Consider the following 18,333-nt stretch of genomic DNA (forward strand, 5'->3'; position numbering starts at 1 on the left):
CGACCCCACCCCCACCCCCACCCTGCCTCCTCCCAGTCCAGCCGGGAGGGCCTGCCCGGTCCCCACCTCCGTGCTTTGGCAAGGGCCTGAAATGGTGAGGGTTAGGCCAGCGTTTCCTGATTTAAAGGGCCAGGCGCCGAGGGCTCAGAAAGTTTAAGATTCAGGAACACGGGGAGCCGCCCACGGGGTCTGCTGAGCACCGTCTCACCCAGGAGCCGCGTGGAGATTGATCTTTAACAGAGGCCGCGCCCGGTGGAGATTCCTCCTCCAGGTAACTCAGTAACACCAAGGCGTTGCATCTTATTATCTTTTAAAAATCCACCCGACCTTTGACTCTGCATTGGAGAGCCAGACACCCAGGCAGCCCGGCACAGGGAGCTTGGCCCCCAATGTCCCCTCGGCGGAGCGTGGGGCGTCCATGCGGCCACTCCTAGAAACGGGGTAACAAAGCATCGGGGTCGTCTCGGGACGGACGACTGTGCGGAGAGGCGATCGAGGCAGATCTGGGCCCGCCGGCCTGTGCTCGCCTGTGGTTCCGGGCAGCAGGCCGACACTCAGGCTCCCTGACCCCCACCCCCAGGAGACCTGCCGGGGTGCGGCCGCTCTGGCCATGGCGTTCACGGAGCTCCTGGAGCGAGCTGGGGGCGTGGGCCTCTTCCAGACCCTGCAGGTGCTCACCCTCCTCCTCGCCTCCGTCTTCTTACCCCCCCAAATGCTCCTGGACAACTTCTCGGCGGCCACCCCGGGCCACCGCTGCTGGGCCCACGTGCTGGACAGCAGCTCCGAGGCCCCCACGAACCTCACCCGGGAGGCCCTCCTGGCCGTGTCCATCCCGCGGGGCCCCAACCAGGAGCCCCACCCGTGTCGCCGCTTCCGCCACCCACAGTGGCAGCTCCTGGCGCCCAACGCCACGGCCGCCAACGGGAGCGAGGCCGCCACGGAGCCGTGCGTGGACGGCTGGGTCTACGACCGCAGCACCTTCACCTCCACCATCGTGGAAGAGGTGAGCCCCCCGCCACAGCTTTCCTCCTTCCGGCCTCCAGGGCGGCCGTCCACCTGCAGTGACGGCATGCTGTTCCCTCAGCTTGCTCACGGCGGGTTCTGAAGTGCAGCCGGGGCCACAGCACCGACAGGGGTGGGACCTCAGATCCTGTGGGCGGGTCCAGAATCAGTCAGCATTCAGACCTCCACCTTCCGCCTCTGAGCTGCAGGCCTGTTCCAAATGCCTCCCTGTCGCACAACCTGGCTGTGATCTCATGGGCTGGGTCTTATTATTACCCCGTTTAATAACAACCAAACGGAAGCACAGAGAGGTGTCGCACCTTCTCCCAGGACACACAGCTAAGGTGTCCTGGGGGCCGGAGCCTGGTTCTCGGTCCCTCTCCTGTCCCGCCTCCAGTGTCCTACGTGAGCGCCAGGGAGACAAGCAGGCCCTGGGAGTGGGGGAGGGACAGGCAGACGGGAAGGCCTCTCTGAAGAGGGGACATTGGGGGTGAGACCTGGGGTACAAGGGGAGGAATCAGCCCCGTGGAGGCGGGCAGCCTGGTCCAGGCGAGGTCTGAGTGGGAGCACGTGGGCCTTGCAGGAGCCGAGGCGGTGCTGCTCCCTGAGCAGGAGGGGCGGGGCCCCGTGGGGAGGCGGGGCCCGATGGGGAGGCGGGGCCAGGTGGGGAGGCGGGGCCACGCGGGGAGGCGGGGCCCGGTGGGGAGGCGGGGCCAGGTGGGGAGGCGGGGCCCGGTGGGGAGGCGGGGCCCCGTGGGGGAGGCGGGGCCAGGTGGGGAGGCGGGGCCAGGTGGGGAGGCGGGGCCAGGTGGGGGAGGCGGGGCCCCGTGGGGGAGGCGGAGCCCCGTGGGGAGGCGGGGCCCGGTGGGGGAGGCGGGGCCCGGTGGGGGAGGCGGGGCCCGGTGGGGGAGGCGGGGCCCGGTGGGGGAGGCGGGGCCCGGTGGGGGAGGCGGGGCCCCGTGGGGAGGCGGGGCCCGGTGGGGGAGGCGGGGCCCCGTGGCGGAGGCCGGTGAGGGCTGGGTTTTCTTCACAAAGTCAGTCCTGAGGCTCTGGGCAGGGAAGGGCTGCGGCCTGGTTGCATTTTCCGGAGGTGGCTTTGCTGGTGGACCACGCCCCTCAGGGACGGGATTCCTACTGCGGTCACCCCCTCACCCCCAGAGAAAGACAGGAGCTCAGCTGTCAGGCTCCTGTAAGGACAGACCGGGAGGGGGCGGGGCGGGGTCAGAGGTCAGGGGTGGGTGCCCGCCCTGGGCCGGGGCACAGCCTGTGAGAAGCCAGTGTAGCCCCATTTCCGGAGGAGGAACCAGGCTGCGAGGTGCAGGAGCTCACGCCCGTACCCGGCCCGCAGTCAGCAGTTGGCACTGAGCTGTGGTTCACACCCCCAGGCCCACACCCCCCTCCGGGGGCCTCCCACTCAGACCAAGGCCCCGTCACATTGTGCCACGTGGTGGGGCTGTGAGCAGTGAGGTTGGCGGTCAGCACACCGGCCACCCTTCACCCGGCCCCAGGGATGGGGTCCATGGTGGGCGGCCGAACCCGCAGGACCAGGCTGAGCAGGCGGTCCTGGCTGGGAACTCCGGCCTGGGCCGCCCTTGCACCCGGACTCCGCTAGTCCCGCCCTGAGCCGCTGGCGCATCTCCTTCCCTTCCAGTGGGGCCTGGTGTGCGGCAGGCAGGGCCTGAAGCCCGCGGGCCAGGCTGTCTTCATGGCGGGGAACCTGCTGGGCTCCTTGGCCTGGGGCGTCCTCTCCAGCTGGTGAGTCCTCCTCCCTCCTGCTGACGCCTTCGGGGAATGAGCGTGGAGCGTGCGTGCGTGCATGCGTGTGTGCGTGTGTGTGCATGTGTGTGTGTGTGTGTATGTGTGTGGAGGCGGGCAGAGGTACAGAGATGTCACGAAAGGGTGCGTGGTCCCTAAGAGGGACTCCCTTGGTCCAGGTCTGGCCGTGGGTCCCAGGTCACCAGGGGCAGTGATGTCCTGAAGCCCTAGGCCAGTTAGGGCGCCTGGGGAGGAACCGCCCTGAGCTCTGTTGCCCTCTGCCCCTCAGCCATGGCACCAGCCCTTATTGAGCACCTACTGTGCGCCAGATGCTACACAGCCCCTGCCCTCAGGGAGCTCAGTCTTCTGGGGAGAAACAGACCCTCTGTTTTAACTTCAAGTCCATGACCAAGTCTTCCACTTCCTCCTCCTTCTCCTCTGCCCCCCCCCCCCCCCCCAGTGATGTGCCCAGGAAGTAATCCAGCGCCTTCCCCTCTGCCTCTGCCCTCTCCTGCCAGGCACCCCTATCAGGACCCATGCCACCTACTCTGCCCCCTCGGCTTGTGGCCCTAACCGCCTGCTTGGAGCTTCCATTTGGAGGCCTCACTGCCACGGCCCAGCCCAGCCCCCACACCAGCTCCATCCTGGAAAGCAGCCCCACCCTATGGCGTACCCCGGAACCCTAGAGCCACCCCTGTTTTCCTCCCCTCACCCCACTTTCACAAACACCCCCACCCCACCCCTCCCTCTGCACGCTGCCCCCTTGCTCAGGTCACACCATCCCAGGCCTGGGCAGCCCCCGCCCCCTCAGCCTCTGCTGGGCCGCTGCCCACACCCCTGAGGCAGCCAGCCCCGCGCACGCAGGGTGACCTCGCTCAGCTTGTGTGTGGATCCGGTGGGTGCTCACCCGGGACGGTCCCTGCCCACTGCTGCCTGGCGCTTGGCAGCCCCCCTCTGCTTGGCGCCCAGCACGCAGGCCTCGGCTCCAGGCTCCTCCTCAGAGGGCCCCAGCCCGGCCGAGCTGGGATCCTGCCCCACCCTCAGCACAGCACCCTCTGCGGCACCCGCCGTGTATTGTGTCCCCTCCAGACGTCACTCCGAGAAGGCAGGGGCTCGGGCGTGGCTCCCCCAGTGCCGGCCTTGGCACGGTTATGATGTCGTAAGTGGATGAAGGTTTCCCAGCTCTGGCTCTCCGGGCGGCGGGCGCTGCGGTCCCACTGCTGAGCCCCAGTTCCCGCTCGCGTGTCCCCGCTTCCTGACGCGGGTCCTCCTGTAAGTGGGGACCCCCCGCCCCCGGGGTTGCTGGATGTCATAGTGAGTAATCACGTGGAGCTTGCGCCGAGCCTGGCACCATGCTGGCCTTGTGCCGTGGTTCTCTGTGGGCCTAGGCCAGTGGTCGGCAAACTCATTAGTCAACAGAGCCAAATATCAACAGTACAACGATGGAAATGCCTTTGGAGAGCCAAATTTTTTAAACTTAAACTTCTTCTAACGACACTTCTTCAAAGTAGACTCGCCCAGGCCGTGGTATTTTGTGGAAGAGCCACACTCAAGGGGCCAAAGAGCCACATGTGGCTCATGAGCCTCAGTTTGCCAACCACGGCCTAGGCTACCCTGAGCCTGGCGGGAGCCGAGCGCAGGGCGGGGCGGGCAGCCTCTGCTCCCTCCGCGGTGCGATGGTCCACGGTCCCGTGACCTGGGTCAGAGCCAGGGCGGCGTACGTGCTCCGGGTGCTGCTCAGACAGGCAGGGCCCAGGCCGGCCCTCCTCTCTCCCGTCGAACACACACGCGCTTAGCTGGACGCAGGCAGCGGTTCAGGCTGGGCGGGCCCGGGCGGAGGGCCCTCCAGGTGTGGGTTGTCTCCCGGGAGCCCCTGTCACCAGGCACAGATGGGCGGGGAGCTAGCTGGCTGGCTGGCCCAGGGCCCCTTGTGCTCAGCTCAGTCCCTTCGCTCAGGGTCTTGATTTTCACAGCAGCCCTACAAGCATGCCATGGTGAATACCTCCATTTTACAGATGGGGAAACTGAGGCTCTGAGACATTGAGTCATGAGCTCAAGGTTACCAGGAAGGGCAGAGCAGGACTCAAACCCATTCTCTTTTTTCCCCATAATTTTCAAATTATTGATTGATTTGAGAGAGAGAAGAGAGAGGGAGACCGAGAGAGAGATGTGTTGTTCCACTTATTTATGCATTCAGTGGTTAATTCTCGTATGTGCCCTGACCGGGCATTGAACCCACAACCTTGGCATAGTGAGACAATGCTCTAACCACTGAGATACCCAGCCAGGGCCCAAAGTCCATTCTCGACCGTGAGGCTACGCTGCCCGCTGAGAGCAAGGCAGCTGCCATTTCCGTGACACGCAGTCGCACGTGCTCCTGGGGTTCCGAGAAGGAGGTGCTGCCTGCGCTGGCGTGCGGGCACATGGGGCTCCAGCAGGCACCGCCTCCTTCCTCCATGTCCCAGGGCCCCCTCCAGGCCCCGCTGTGCTTCTCCCCAAACAGGTTTGGGCGGAAGTCCATGCTGAGCTGGTGCTGCCTCCAGGTGGCCCTGGCCAACACCAGTGCCATCTTTGCCCCCAATTTCCTCATCTATTGTGGCCTCCGGTTTCTGAATGCTTTCGGATTGGCCGGCATCATCCTGACCTCGACGACGCTCCGTGAGTCACCGGCTCGGCCCCCCTCCTGTCCTGGGAGGTGGGGAGGGTGGGGCTGAGGGCCACCACGCGTGCGCTCCCCTGCACCTCCATCGCCTTCCAGTGGTGGAGTGGACCACGACCCGCAGGAGGGCGGTCACCATGACGATCCTGGGATGCACCTACTGCACAGGCCAGATGGTCCTGGGTGGTCTGGCCTTCGCCCTGCGTGACTGGCGAGCCCTCCATCTGGCCACGTCGACGCCCTTCTTTGCCATCTTCCTGATATCCTTGTAGGTACAGAGGGGGGCCTTTTCCCTTGGGGAGAGCATCGCTGAACAGGAGCGGGACCCAGGGAGGGAGGGTGCCCCCCCACCCCAGCACCCTGGCTGGCCATGGGTTCCGAAATGCTGAGAGGCCTGGGAAGGGAGTGATGTGAGCAGAGCCCTGGCTGGTGAGAGACAGTCTGGGACTCAGAGTTCCAGGGCATTTCAGCCAGAGGCCTGAGGGCCCCATCCGGCCCACTGGCCTCCCGCACATTGGCATCTTCACGCCCCCTCCCCACCCCACTCCCACACACACTCGCACATCACCTGTCATGCCTGTGGGCATCCGTGTCGGTGAGGACCGGCATCAGATACGAAAGGATTTCATCCTCACTATTACGTTGGTGCCACGAAAATCCCTGGGGTGTGCAAACCCCTGCTTGGGGGGGGGGGGGGAGATACAGGAACAGAAACAAATTCAGGTCCCCAAGGTTCTCTGTGCCGTGAGTCAGCATTGAGCTCACCTGGGCCCTGGTACGTCTGCTCTGGGGGCAGCGAGTCCTAAGGGCTCATTCATTTCTTCTCAGATGTTTACTGCGCTCCCACCCAGGCCCGACATGGCTTTAGGCCCTGCGGCCACAGCAGCACATGCAGCCGCTGGCCACAGGGGGTTTTGTTGTATCAACAGGCTCCGTGGCAACGAGGAAGACAGCCCATAGTTACACTAATTCGGCAGCCCCCCCGGGTCGCACTGAGGGGCGTCCTGGGTGCTGTCGGTAACACCAGTGAGGGACTGAGGCCCAGAGAGAGAGGTCCGGCGACCTGCCCGAGGCCACACAGCTGTGAGTGCCAGGGGCCGGACTGGCACCAGGCAGGCTGGCTGCAAGCAGGGCCGAGAGCCTGTCGGCTGGGAAAGCGCTGCCCCCTCACCAGGGAGACCCCCTCCCTGCCCATCTGCCCTGAGGCCGGGAAGGAGCAGACTCGCTTATAAAACCATCTCCCCTGACTGGGGGTGTTTTAAACGTGTGGTGTGTTTTGTTTGTTTGTTTTTAAATTCAGCATGGCGTACGCTTTCTGCCATAGAAATGCCCAAGAAAGAAAGAAAGGAAGGAAGGAAGGAAGGAAGGAAGGAAGGAAGGAAGGAAGAAAGAAAGAAAGAAAGAAAGAAAGAAAGAAAGAAAGAAAGAAAGAAAGAAAGAAAGAAAGAAAGAAATGGCCCCAGGATCACCCAGGCCTGGCAGTCTGTGAGCTGGCCGTGCCCAGTGCTCAGATGGGCAGGGTCCCGGCAGCCAGGAAGCCAGATGGAGTGGGCCTGGGGGAGAGTGGCCAGGCGTCAGGGCGCATCTGAAACCGTCAGGGACTGCGCTGCCCAGCCTGGCATTAGCAGTGGAGACGTGGCCGCCTTCTCCTCACGCCCACGGCAGTGGGAGGGTCTGCCGCCCACCTGACTGGGGAGTGCCCAGCCTGCTCGAAAGAACAAAGGCCCGGCAGCACCCGCTTCTCTAACAGGTGGCTGCCGGAGTCCGCACGATGGCTCATTATCACGGGCAAACCAGGACGCGCGCTCCAGGAACTCAAGAAGGTGGCCAGGATAAACGGCCACAAGGAAGCCAAAAAGGCCCTGACCATAGAGGTGAGATGCTGCTGTTGGTGACCCAGAGTGTGGGACATGGCTGGGGAAGGGCACCCACCGATGTCTTACCAGTATTACCACCAACTTCACCACTGCCCACACCACCGCCTCCGCCATCAACACCACCAGTACCACCACCACCTCCATCATCACCACCACCACCATCACCACCACCACCTCCATCAACACCACCAGTACCATCACCACCTCCATCATCACCACCATCACCACCACCACCACCATCACCACCACCACCTCCATCAACACCACCAGTACCATCACAACCTGTACAGAACACCACCACCATCACCAGTACCATCACAACCTGTACAGAACACCACCACCATCACCAGTACCATCACCACCTCTACAGAACACCACCACCATCGCTATCACCATCACCACCACCACCTCCATCACCACCACCACCTCCATCACCACCACCACCTCCATCAACACCACCAGTACCATCACCACCTCCATCATCACCACCACGACCATCACCACCTCCATCATCACCACCACCACCACCATCACCACCACCACCTCCATCACCACCACCACCTCCATCAACACCACCAGTACCATCACCACCACCACCTCCATCAACACCACAAGTACCATCACCACCTCTACAGAACACTACCACCATCACCAGTACCATCACCACCACCACCTCCATCATCACCACCACCACCTCCATCAACACCACCAGTACCATCACCGCCTCCGCCATCACCACCACCAGTACCATCAGCACCTCTACAGAACACCACCACCATCGCTATCACCATCACCACCACCACCACCATCACCACCATCATCACCACCTCCATCCTCATCACCACCATCACCACCATCATCACCACCATCAACACCACCAGTACCACCACCACCTCCATCACCACCACCAGTACCATCACCACCTCTACAGAAAACCACCACCATCAGCAGTACCATCACCACCACCACCACCATCACCACCACCACCATCACCATCACCACCACCACCACCACTCCCCACACCACCACCTCCTCCATCACCACCACCATCACCACCACCTCCATTCTCATCACCATCACCTTCATCACCACCACCACCACCACCACCATCACCACCGTTGCCACCATCACCATCATTACCATTCTCATCACCACCATGGTTACCTCCATCATCACCACTGTTACCACTCCACTATACCCACCATCATCACCACTATCATCATTTCTACTCAAACACAGCTATCATCACTACCACCAATAATAACAATACCACTAACATCAACACCATCATTAAAGCATTACAATTATCCACACTCCACCATCACCTCCATCACCTCTATCACCACCAGCAGGCCACCACTATCAACTTTATCTTCATCACTGCTAGCATCACCATCAGCATCTCTACAAAACACCATCAACACCATCACCATTACCTTCACCACCACCAATAACAATACAACCATTATCAACAACCTATCCACATCACCACCACCTTATCATTCACCACCTCAATCCACATACTAGTATACTGCACACTCACCTCATGGGCTTCTCCATGTGTTTGGGAATCAGGATGCTCTTATTGGAAGGTAGCTATCTCAAGGAAGCAGGTGTGGAGGATGTGCAGCCAAAGACTAGGGGAGGCAACATGCCCTGGGGCGGGAGGATCAGGGAAGGCTTCTAGGAGGAGGCAGGCTGGAGCTGAGCGGGCCTGAACTGAGCACAGGGCAGGCAGGGCTCAGAGGCGCAGGAGGAGACTGGACGGGCACTTGGGGCGCAGGGAGCCCGTGTGGCTGGCACGCCCTGATGCCAGCCTTGGTGAATGAGGGGAAGGTGGGCTTTGTGCAGTACCTGCCAAGAGCAGCCTGCAGCCTGCAGCCCGGAGGGCCGGAGCTGGGACACAGACTCTCCTTGCTTCCGAGTGGGTGGCCAGGTCTGCAGAAGCAGCTCAGCCAGAAGGCAGGGCAAACCCTGCCTGTCCCCACCCCCCTCGCCCCCTGGGGCTCTCCAGCCTCCACAGTCAAGGCCAGGCTCCCCCATCACTCCGGACACCAACCCGGGCCTGGGGGTGGGGCAAGGCCACCGCCCCATCCTCACGGTGGCCCCGTTCTCCCCGGAGGTGCTGCTGTCCTGCATGGAGGAGGAGGTGGCCTCTGCGAAGGCCCGCCAGCCGCTGCTGGACCTGTTCCGCGTGCCCATTCTCCGCCGGAGAAGCTGCTGTCTGTTAGCGGTGAAGTACGCCACCCTTACCTCCCCTCCGGGACACAGCTGCAGAGGGCCGGGAGTGCTGTGTGTGTGGGGGGGGACCCCTGCAGGCCTCTTTGGGGTGCGATTCTGGCTGGGACAGGCAACCCCCCAGGAGGCAGGAGAGAGGCAGTGTGTGGAGATGTGGTCGGTCTGGAGGCCAGCTCTACAGGAGGCCAGCTGGGGGAGTGGCCGGGGTCAGGCTGAGAGCACAGGGCAGGCGGGAGCCCCAGCCCCGCGGTGGCTGGAGCGGACCCTGCTTGTCAGCATTGGACTCACCCCAACAGTCACCCCTAGCGGGCTGAGTGCCTGGGGCACCTCCTTACTGCTCTGACCAACCCTGTGAGGAAGTTCATTTACCCCCATGCACAGGAGGGGACAGGGGGCCAGAGCGCAGGTAACTTGCCCGAGGTGACGAGAGGATTTGAGCCAAGGCCGAGCTGTCTCCTCTCCCGGATTCACCTGTGGGCCCACGTGGAGCATGGACTCCTCGCCCCGCCCCAGGAGGCCCCGTCTTGGCACCCCAGGGCGCCGGGGACCAAGAAAAGTCCCCTTAATAAAGTGATCGCAGTTAAGGTGACTTCTAGGAGGGCTTGTTGAAAGCGAGGGTCAGCTTCGATGGGGACTCATCCTATATAATAAAAGCCTAATATGCAAATTGACCAAATGATGGAACAACCGGTCGCTATGACAGGTACTGGCCACAAGGGGGCAGATGCTCAACACAGGAGCTGCCCCCAGCCCGCAGGCCCCGACCGGTGGTGGCAGGGGGCGGGGCCGGCGAGCAGGTGGCGCCAGGCCAGCCAAGGCGGGTGCCAGCAGGGGTCCCCCGATCACCCTGCTGGTTGCCCCACACATCGGCGCTGATCGCCGGCCAGGCCTAGGGACCCTATCCATGCACAAATTCCGTGCACCGGGCCTCTAGTCTTGAAATAAAACTGAAGGTTATGAAGCGTTTATTTTATGCTGTATTTGACCACACATGGGTTGTCTGGGTTATAATGGCAAACATTTGCTGCGTCTTGGAACAGAGGCTGGATCACTTGCTCTTGGCGTGTTCACGCTTCTTCTTGACATACTAGAAGGACCATCGAGGTCTCTTTCCCGGGCGCTCCCCGGGCGCTCCGCAGCCTCTGGTGTTTAGAGCTCAGGCTGGAGGGCGCCCTCTCTGTCTCCTGTGGCTGTTAACCAGCGACTGGGCTGAGGCTCTGCGCCCTCAGTGTCAGCCCCGTGTGTGCGCCGCGTCCCCTTCACTCACTCTCTTCGCTGACGCGGAATCGCGGTGGCTTCTCTACTGTGCGGCCAGCACAGCCTTCGGGTGACCTGACGCAGCAGGAGGGCAGGGTGGGGGTGGGGGCGGGGAGTGTCCAGGTGAAACAGGGATGGGGACAGGTTTGAAAAGTGATCGAGAGTGAGTTCAGGTCGTGGCCACTTGTGCATCCAAATTCAATCTCCAAACCGGAAATTCAGCTGCTGTAGGTTCAGAGCCCATGGCAGGGTGCCCTTCCGCCCACCCCCCCCCCGCCCCCAAGCAGACTGAGGTCCGCCAGCGGGGACCAACTCGGCAAGGCGGGGGGCAGGCGGGGGCAGGGGAGAAGTCCTGTCACATTCACAGCCGGGCCCCAGGCCACCCCTGGGAGCTGGGTGGCCCTTCTGCTTGTCCCTCTGGCCGGGCCCACCTGTCCTGGGTGCTGTCCCAGCTGGGAGGCAGCACCCCAAGCCTGGGGAATGCACTTCCCATCCTGAAGGTGGGCCCAGCCGCCTTCCCCACAGAGACGTGCTTCTCTCCTGAGTCCCATCTTTAAAGACAGAAATGGCCACCGAGGGGGGCATTGGCCTCTGGTTACTAGAGCCGGAGCCAGGCCGTGGTTCCAGAAACAAAGCCAGGGGCGCTGGAGCGGACCGGGAGCAGCTCAGCTGACCGCAGGGCCCTGTCCACCTGGCCGGTCAGGCCTCCGTCTGATGGTGGCCAGGAGCCCGCCCAGACCGCTGGCCACGGCCCTCCCCACCCTTTCCCGGGGGACAGCCTGGGAGGGGCCTCCCCCCGACCTCTGGCTTTGCCCTGCAGCTTCTCCCACATGATCTCCTACTACGGGCTGGTCTTCGACCTGCAGAGCCTGGGCCGTGACATCTTCCTCCTCCAGGTGCTCTTCGGAGCCGTGGACTTCCTGGGCCGGGCCGCCAACAACGTCCTGCTCAGGTTCTTTGGCCGCCGCGTGGTGCTGGCCAGCTCCCAGGCCGTGGGAGGCCTCTCCATCCTGGCTAACGTGCTGGTCCCACCAGGTGAGGCCAGGGCGGCGGGAGAAGACGGCGCCGCTGACCGCCTGGGTCCTCGCTGCCCTGCCTGGCACCGCACTTAACACCCTGGCCTCCTCCTCCCCGGCCCCGAGGCTGCGGGCCCGTCACCCCAGCTCTGCCCACGTCCATCGCGGTGGCAGCCTGTGCCATGTCACCTCAGGAGCCCAGTCCCCAAGCAGCCCGGCCCGTTTCCCTCGGACATCGCGGTTCGGAGCGGCGAAGCAGGCTGGCGGAGCGGGAGCCAGGCTGGACCAGCCTCGGGCCGGAGGCGGGAGCTGCAGGGGAGAAGGGCCAGGAGGCGGGTGGCGTGAGGTTCTGGGATGAGGCAGGACAGGCGCCAAGCGTGTGGCTCTCTTCTCAGAAGCAAGAGGCAGCGAGCTGGGGCTGCGGCGCCCTGGTCTGGCTCTCCCTGCACGAGGCGCGATGCCTGGAGGCCTCTCCCGTCCCATCTGTAGGTAGCTCAGGAGGGCCCCGAGCCTGGACCTGGGCTTCCGTGAACCCAGCCATTCCCCATGGTTCTCGGTGACCCCAGGAACCCCACAGGCAGGCGGAGGGACAGTGAGAAGGATTCTGGGTACCTGGGTCCCGCGTGACCCTCTCCTCCACGGGAAGGACCCAAGGTGCTCAGGGCCAAGAGGCCCCACTCAGCCACACCACCTGCTGGCCAGCTCCCCGACCCCAGACCTGGCTGGGTTTGCGCCTTGCACCCCGCTGGCCACCGCCATGAGGTCTCCTGCCTGAGTCCCGCCTGGCCCTGGCGGCCACCTGCTTCCGGCCCAGGGAGGCCCGTGATGGTGGTGATGGTGGTGGTGGTGGTGATAGTGACAGTGATGGTGGTGGTGGTGGTGGTGGTGGTGGTGATAGTGATAGTGACGGTGGTGGTGTTTTGTAGAGGTGGTGATGGTACTGGTGATGGTGATGGTGGTGGTGGTGGTGATGAAGTGGCTCTTCCGTGAAGAGCCCAGCCTCCCTCGGGCCGGCCAGCCGGCACCTCCCCGCAGACCCCATCTCTCTCCTCCGCCCAGACCGGCAGGCCCTGCGTGTCGCCTTCGCCGTCCTGGGGAAGGGCTGCCTCGGCGTGTGCCTGACCTGCTACTCTGTCTACAAGTCGGAGCTCTTCCCGACCTCCCTGCGGTAGGCGGGCTGCGGCCGTGCCCGGGCTGCCCGGCCGGGGGGTGAGGAAGGGACACCCTGAGAGGGCCAGTGGGGAGGCAAGGAGGGCTGGGCGTCCAGGGATGCACCGTAGAGGGCAGAGGGGACCGGCTGCCAACACGGCCCCGCGTCCTTCCCCCAAAGGCCGCCCGCCCTCAGCGGGGCCTCAGAGCAGCCCTTCCGGGCGTCGGGCCGGAGGCCGCCACACAGGGGCCCTCGGCGCCTCCAGCCTGAGGTGGGAGCCGCTTTGGGTACCTGGGTACCTGGGTCCTTGCAGGTAGAACCTCAGAAGAACCCTGGTGAGGGCGCCAAGAGCTGCCCTGGGGCAGTGGGGACCCCTCCTTCTCCCCCCCGCCCCTCCCTGCCCCCAGAGTTACCCTCAGAACCAAGGCTCCGTGGGACACGGAAAACCAGTGGTCTCAAGTGAGACCCCCCACGTTGGGCAGGAGGGTAAACTGAGGCTTAAGGACTCGAATCAGAGGACTTCCTCAATAGACGGCAGGAGTGGCCCTCCGTCCCCCGACTCCCGCCCAGTGCGCTTTCCCTCACTCACGGCGCTCGCGTACTCGCTTGTCCATCCGTCCGTTCGTTTGTTTGATGTGCGTTGATCGAGTTTGTTGCTATTATATAGAAAGCGCAAGCAGGCAACGCAGGGGCGAGCAGGAGCCCCGAGGCAAGCCTCCCAGTCACCTAAGACCAGCATGGAGTGGGCCTAGAGAGCTCCCAGAAGGCAGAGACCCCCTAGAAGGGACAATCTAGGTGGGCTCCATGGAGGAGGTGGCATTAAGGGAGACCTTGAGGAGGGCAACTCGCTTAGCCCAGTTGTTCCTCCCCTGGCATCTCCTGACCCAGCCAAATGTCCCCCTTTGGTGAAGTCCCCCCTCTAGAGTGCCCACTGTGACAAGGGTTGGGGCCACGCCCTCTGCCCACAGGATGACGGCCGATGGCTTCCTGCAGTCGGCGGGGCGGCTGGGCGCTGTGATAGGCCCCCTGATCGCGATGACCCGCCAGGCTCTGCCGCTGCTGCCCCCCCTCATCTACGGGCTCATCCTCATCGTTTCCACTTTTGTCCTACCCTTCCTCCCGGAGACTCGGGGCCTCCCTCTCCCCGACACCATCCAGGACCTGGAGAGCCAGTGAGTGACCCCTGGCCCCTGGGAGTGGCCACGGGGCGGGCAGACGTGGTGGCCACAGGCCAGGGAGCCGTCCTGGGTGGGGAGGGCGGGGCCTGGGCGGGGCTTGTCATCGTGGACCCCACGCTCAGGGCCGCGGCACGGAGGGCGGCCAGGCTTCGGTTTCTGAAACGATTTCATCTTGACAGCCCCTCGGGGAGGCCGCCGGCCGCGCTCTGCATTTACGAAGGCCGTGAAGCGGCTTATTCGCGGTCTCACGGGGAAAGGGACGGAACTTGGGCAGGAACACGTGATGGCTCCGAGCCAGCTCTGCAGCCGGGCTGCCCGCAGCTGAGTCCCTGCCTGCCTGGGCGTGTGGCTAACCTCCCCGGGGGGGCGGGGGGCGTGGACGGGGGGTTCCCACAGAGCATTCCAGGCCCACAGATCCGCAGGCGCGTGGGTTCTCTTGGGCCCTCCAGGGACAAATCATGCCACCCTCATGTATGTTCCTGGAGAGACCAGACGTGAGGGAACATCCTCAACCCTTTTCATAGTCAGAATCCCTTTACGTGTCGGCTGCCTCGTTTGGAGAGGGGTGTGAGAAAGAGAAAGAACACGCAGCCTCGCTCCAAGAGTCGTTTGGGGTTAAATTATACAAAAGCTCCAAGGCCAGGGCCTGGCCCCGCACGCACTCTGTCGGCGGCTGCGGTGTCCGGGGCGAGGGTGCTGATGGGGAGCCCTCGGGCAGAGCAGGGGCCAGGCCCCGAGGACAGTAATGGTGACGGCGGGTGCTGGCGGCATCGTTGTTAATCAGCCTCTCACTGAGCCCAAACCAAACCCCCAGGCGCCGCCACGCAGCCTCGCTGTGGAGGCCGGGGAGGCCTGGACGATGGAACTTGCCGGGTGCCCCGCCGGGAAGCAGGCGCTGGCACTTGGTTCCGTGCCGCTGTGTTCAGGCACCTGCTGTGCTCCGGTGTGGGGTAGTCAGAGGACCCTCATCTCTTGGAGCTGCGCTCCCCTAACGCCCGCCCCGTCCTGCCTCCACGCTCCCGCCCCTCACCGTCTCTGTTGGTCCTTCCAGGAGCTCGGCAGCAGCCGGGGGCACCTGGCCAGAGGCGGCCATTACAGAAAGCACCTGGTTCTAGAATCCGCCGACGGAGCCCCTTTGGTCAAAGATCCGCATGGAGGGACCTCCTCATCTCCAATCGGAGCGTGGAAGCCACGCGGGCAGCCCGGAGGGTTCGGTGTGGCCGGGCCAGGCGGCCGTCCGGCTCTCCCTGCCCGGGTCCGACCCCCCACCTGCCTCAGCCTAGAGCCCCGGGGCTGCCCCAGGTCCACTCCATTAACAAGGCGGCCCCCTCCCTCCCTGCCAGGCTCACGGCTTCTCGCCTTCACTCAGCCCCTCCCCCACCGCACAGACCACCCCCACCCCCCCAGTTTCCAGAGTGGATCATAGGACAGACCAGGGCAGGGTCCATAGGACAGACCAGGGCAGGGCCCATAGGACAGACAGACCAGGGCAGGGTCCATAGGACAGACCAGGGCAGGGTCCATAGGACAGACCAGGGCAGGGTCCATAGGACAGACCAGGGCAGGGCCCAGGGTCCATAGGACAGACCAGGGCAGGGCCCATAGGACAGACCAGGGCAGGGTCCATAGGACAGACCAGGGCAGGGCCCATAGGACAGACCAGGGCAGGGCCCATAGGACAGACCAGGGCAGGGTCCATAGGACAGACCAGGGCAGGGCCCATAGGACAGACCAGGGCAGGGTCCATAGGACAGACCAGGGCAGGGTCCATAGGACAGACCAGGGCAGGGCCCATAGGACAGACCAGGGCAGGGCCCATAGGACAGACCAGGGCAGGGCCCATAGGACAGACCAGGGCAGGGTCCAGGCAGGGTCGCTGCCCTGCCCACCGCACCGTGCTGAACACGCTGGCCTCCTCCCCTCCCGGCCCCCAGGCTGCCGGGCCCATCACCCACCCCTTGCAGAGTCCTCATCGTACCATGGGAGCCATCACGGAACCCACCTCCCAGGCTGGGCGACGGGGCTAATGGGTCTTAGCACAGACCAGACGCCAACAGACGGAGGGGCTGCCCGATGTGGGCATGGGGGTCGAGTCCCGCCCCGGGCGCCCGCGAAGGAGGCCCGCGGGGGCGGAAGCCGGGCCCAGGCCGCACTAGCCAGCCCTCACCCTGACGGGCTGTGTGCACTCTGTAAGGGCTGGGTGATGGGCCTCCTGTTTACCCTGCGGGTGAGGGCGTGGTTGCAGGGATGGCCGCGCACCTGACCCGACAGCGGCCCTGACAGGTGACTGGGGCCCGAGCTCTCGGGCTGGCCCGTGGCTGCGCTCAGGGCAGCGAGCCGCCTGGGGCTGCGGAGGAGGCTGGTTGGTATCGAGGGCGGGGGCCCTGGTTCCTGAGGGAGCGGTCATGGCTGATTTGAATGAGGTCACAGGTTGGCCGGAAACTAAAACACGCTTCTCAGGGATGCGGACACTGTGCCCGGTCCCCTGGAGACGAGGAGTCTGGCCCGGGGACCTTGTCCAGGGAGCCGGAGGGGGAGAGAGACTCGCTGTTGGGCCTCCGAGAACCTCCTGGTTTCACCAGATGTCACAAAGCACACGATTTAAATTCACACACAGACCCTCCCTGTGCGGGCAGCGGCCCAGGTGTTGAAACTGTCGGGTAATTGCGCTGACCACCTATGTGGGAGGCGAGGAAACTAAAGCCCAGAGCGATGGGGTGACAGGGTGAACCCCGGCCCGACTCCCAGCCCAGGGCCCTTCCGGACACCGAGCTCCTCCCTCATCTACACCCTTCGAGCCCCGTTATCTGCAGCCTCGTCACAGAGTTACGAGCTTCCCCGGAGATCGGACTCTGTAGACAACTGTCCACTCTCCTTGGCCAACTCAGGGAACCCTCAGGTCCCAGGCTCCCCATCCAGGCATTCCCGCTCCCCTCTCTCACCTCGATGCACACCGGAGCGATCAGACCCAATTCAAGTCAAATCCCCTGTCTGCTCAGAACCCTCTGGTGCCTTGTGATCAAGACCATTCTGCCCCCAGCCTCCCTTCACATGCAATAAACTTCAAGTGACTTAAATGACACGTTGTCTGTTCTTGGATCATCATGGAATTAAACTAGAAATCAGTAACAGAGAGAAATCTAAAAACCTCCTTCAATCTAAACAGCACAGTTCTAAATGACCCATAGGTCAGAGAAGACATCACAAAGGAAATTAGAAAATATTTTGAACTATTTTAAAATTTTTAATGATACATCAAAAATTGTCGGATGAAGTTAAAGCAGTGATTAGAGTAAAATTTATATCATTAAATGCCTACATTAAAAAGGAAGAAAGTCTCAAATCAAATACATCAGCTTAAGAAATGAGAAAAAAAAAGTGAATTAAACCTAAACTAAGTCAGAGACAGGAAATAATAAACAGTACAAACCCAAGAAATAGAACCAAACCTGAAGCTGGTTCTTTGAGAAGATCAATAAAATCTATAACCTCTAGACACTGATTTGGAAAAAGAGAAAAGACACACATTACCAATATCAGAAATGAAAGAGGAAGCATCACTATAAATCCTACAGATATTAAAATGATAAGGGAATAGTATGAGCAATATTTTATTACCAACTAGAGGCCCAGTGCACAAATTCATGCACAGGTAGGGTCTGGCCGGCCCGGCCCCAGTCGAGAGGATTGGGGCTGGCCTGTCAGGAGGAGGAGATGGTAGAAGGTTGGCAGGCCAGCTCTGCCCCCTATTGGGGTAGGGGGGTGCAATCAGGGGCAGGCCAGCTGCGGGGGAGGAGCTATGGGCCTATCATGGTGGGGCGGGCTGATTGGGGGAAGGGAGGGGGTGTTTGGCCGGCCCACTCTGCTCTTGATCCGGGTGGGAGAGTCCAGTCAGGGGCAGGCCGGCAGGGGGGAGGGGCCTCGAGGTTTGCCGGTCAGCCCCACGCCCTGATCAGGCCGATTCACTGGCCACAGTGGCCGTCATAGTGACCGGTTGTTACAGTCGTATGGCCGTTACAGTTGCTGGCTTTTTATACATATAGATTAGACAACTTAGATGAAATTAACACATTTCTTGAAGGATACAAACCACCAAAGCTCACTCAAGAAGAAATAGATAGCATTGTTAGCCCTGCATCTATTAAAGAAATTGAACTTATGGTTTAAAGCCTTCCCACAGAGAAAACTCCAGGCCTCTTTG

The 18,333-nt window shown here is 62.6% G+C and overlaps 1 protein-coding gene across 1 annotated transcript; it reads left to right on the forward strand.

Moving 5' to 3' along the window:
* Positions 1–610: 610 nt before the first annotated feature.
* SLC22A11 (solute carrier family 22 member 11) lies at positions 611–14,130 on the forward strand (the record flags this gene model as incomplete). Its single annotated transcript, XM_079787995.1, has 9 exons — positions 611–1,003; positions 2,654–2,757; positions 5,261–5,415; positions 5,516–5,684; positions 7,167–7,290; positions 9,416–9,531; positions 11,609–11,823; positions 12,864–12,972; positions 13,923–14,130. 9 exons carry the CDS (start codon positions 611–613, stop codon positions 14,128–14,130), a joined length of 1,593 nt encoding a protein of 530 aa, XP_079644121.1.
* Positions 14,131–18,333: the final 4,203 nt, after the last annotated feature.

This window comes from Cnephaeus nilssonii, assembly GCF_951640355.1.
Source record: "Cnephaeus nilssonii genome assembly, chromosome: 13".
Classification (NCBI taxonomy): Eukaryota; Metazoa; Chordata; class Mammalia; order Chiroptera; family Vespertilionidae; genus Cnephaeus; species Cnephaeus nilssonii.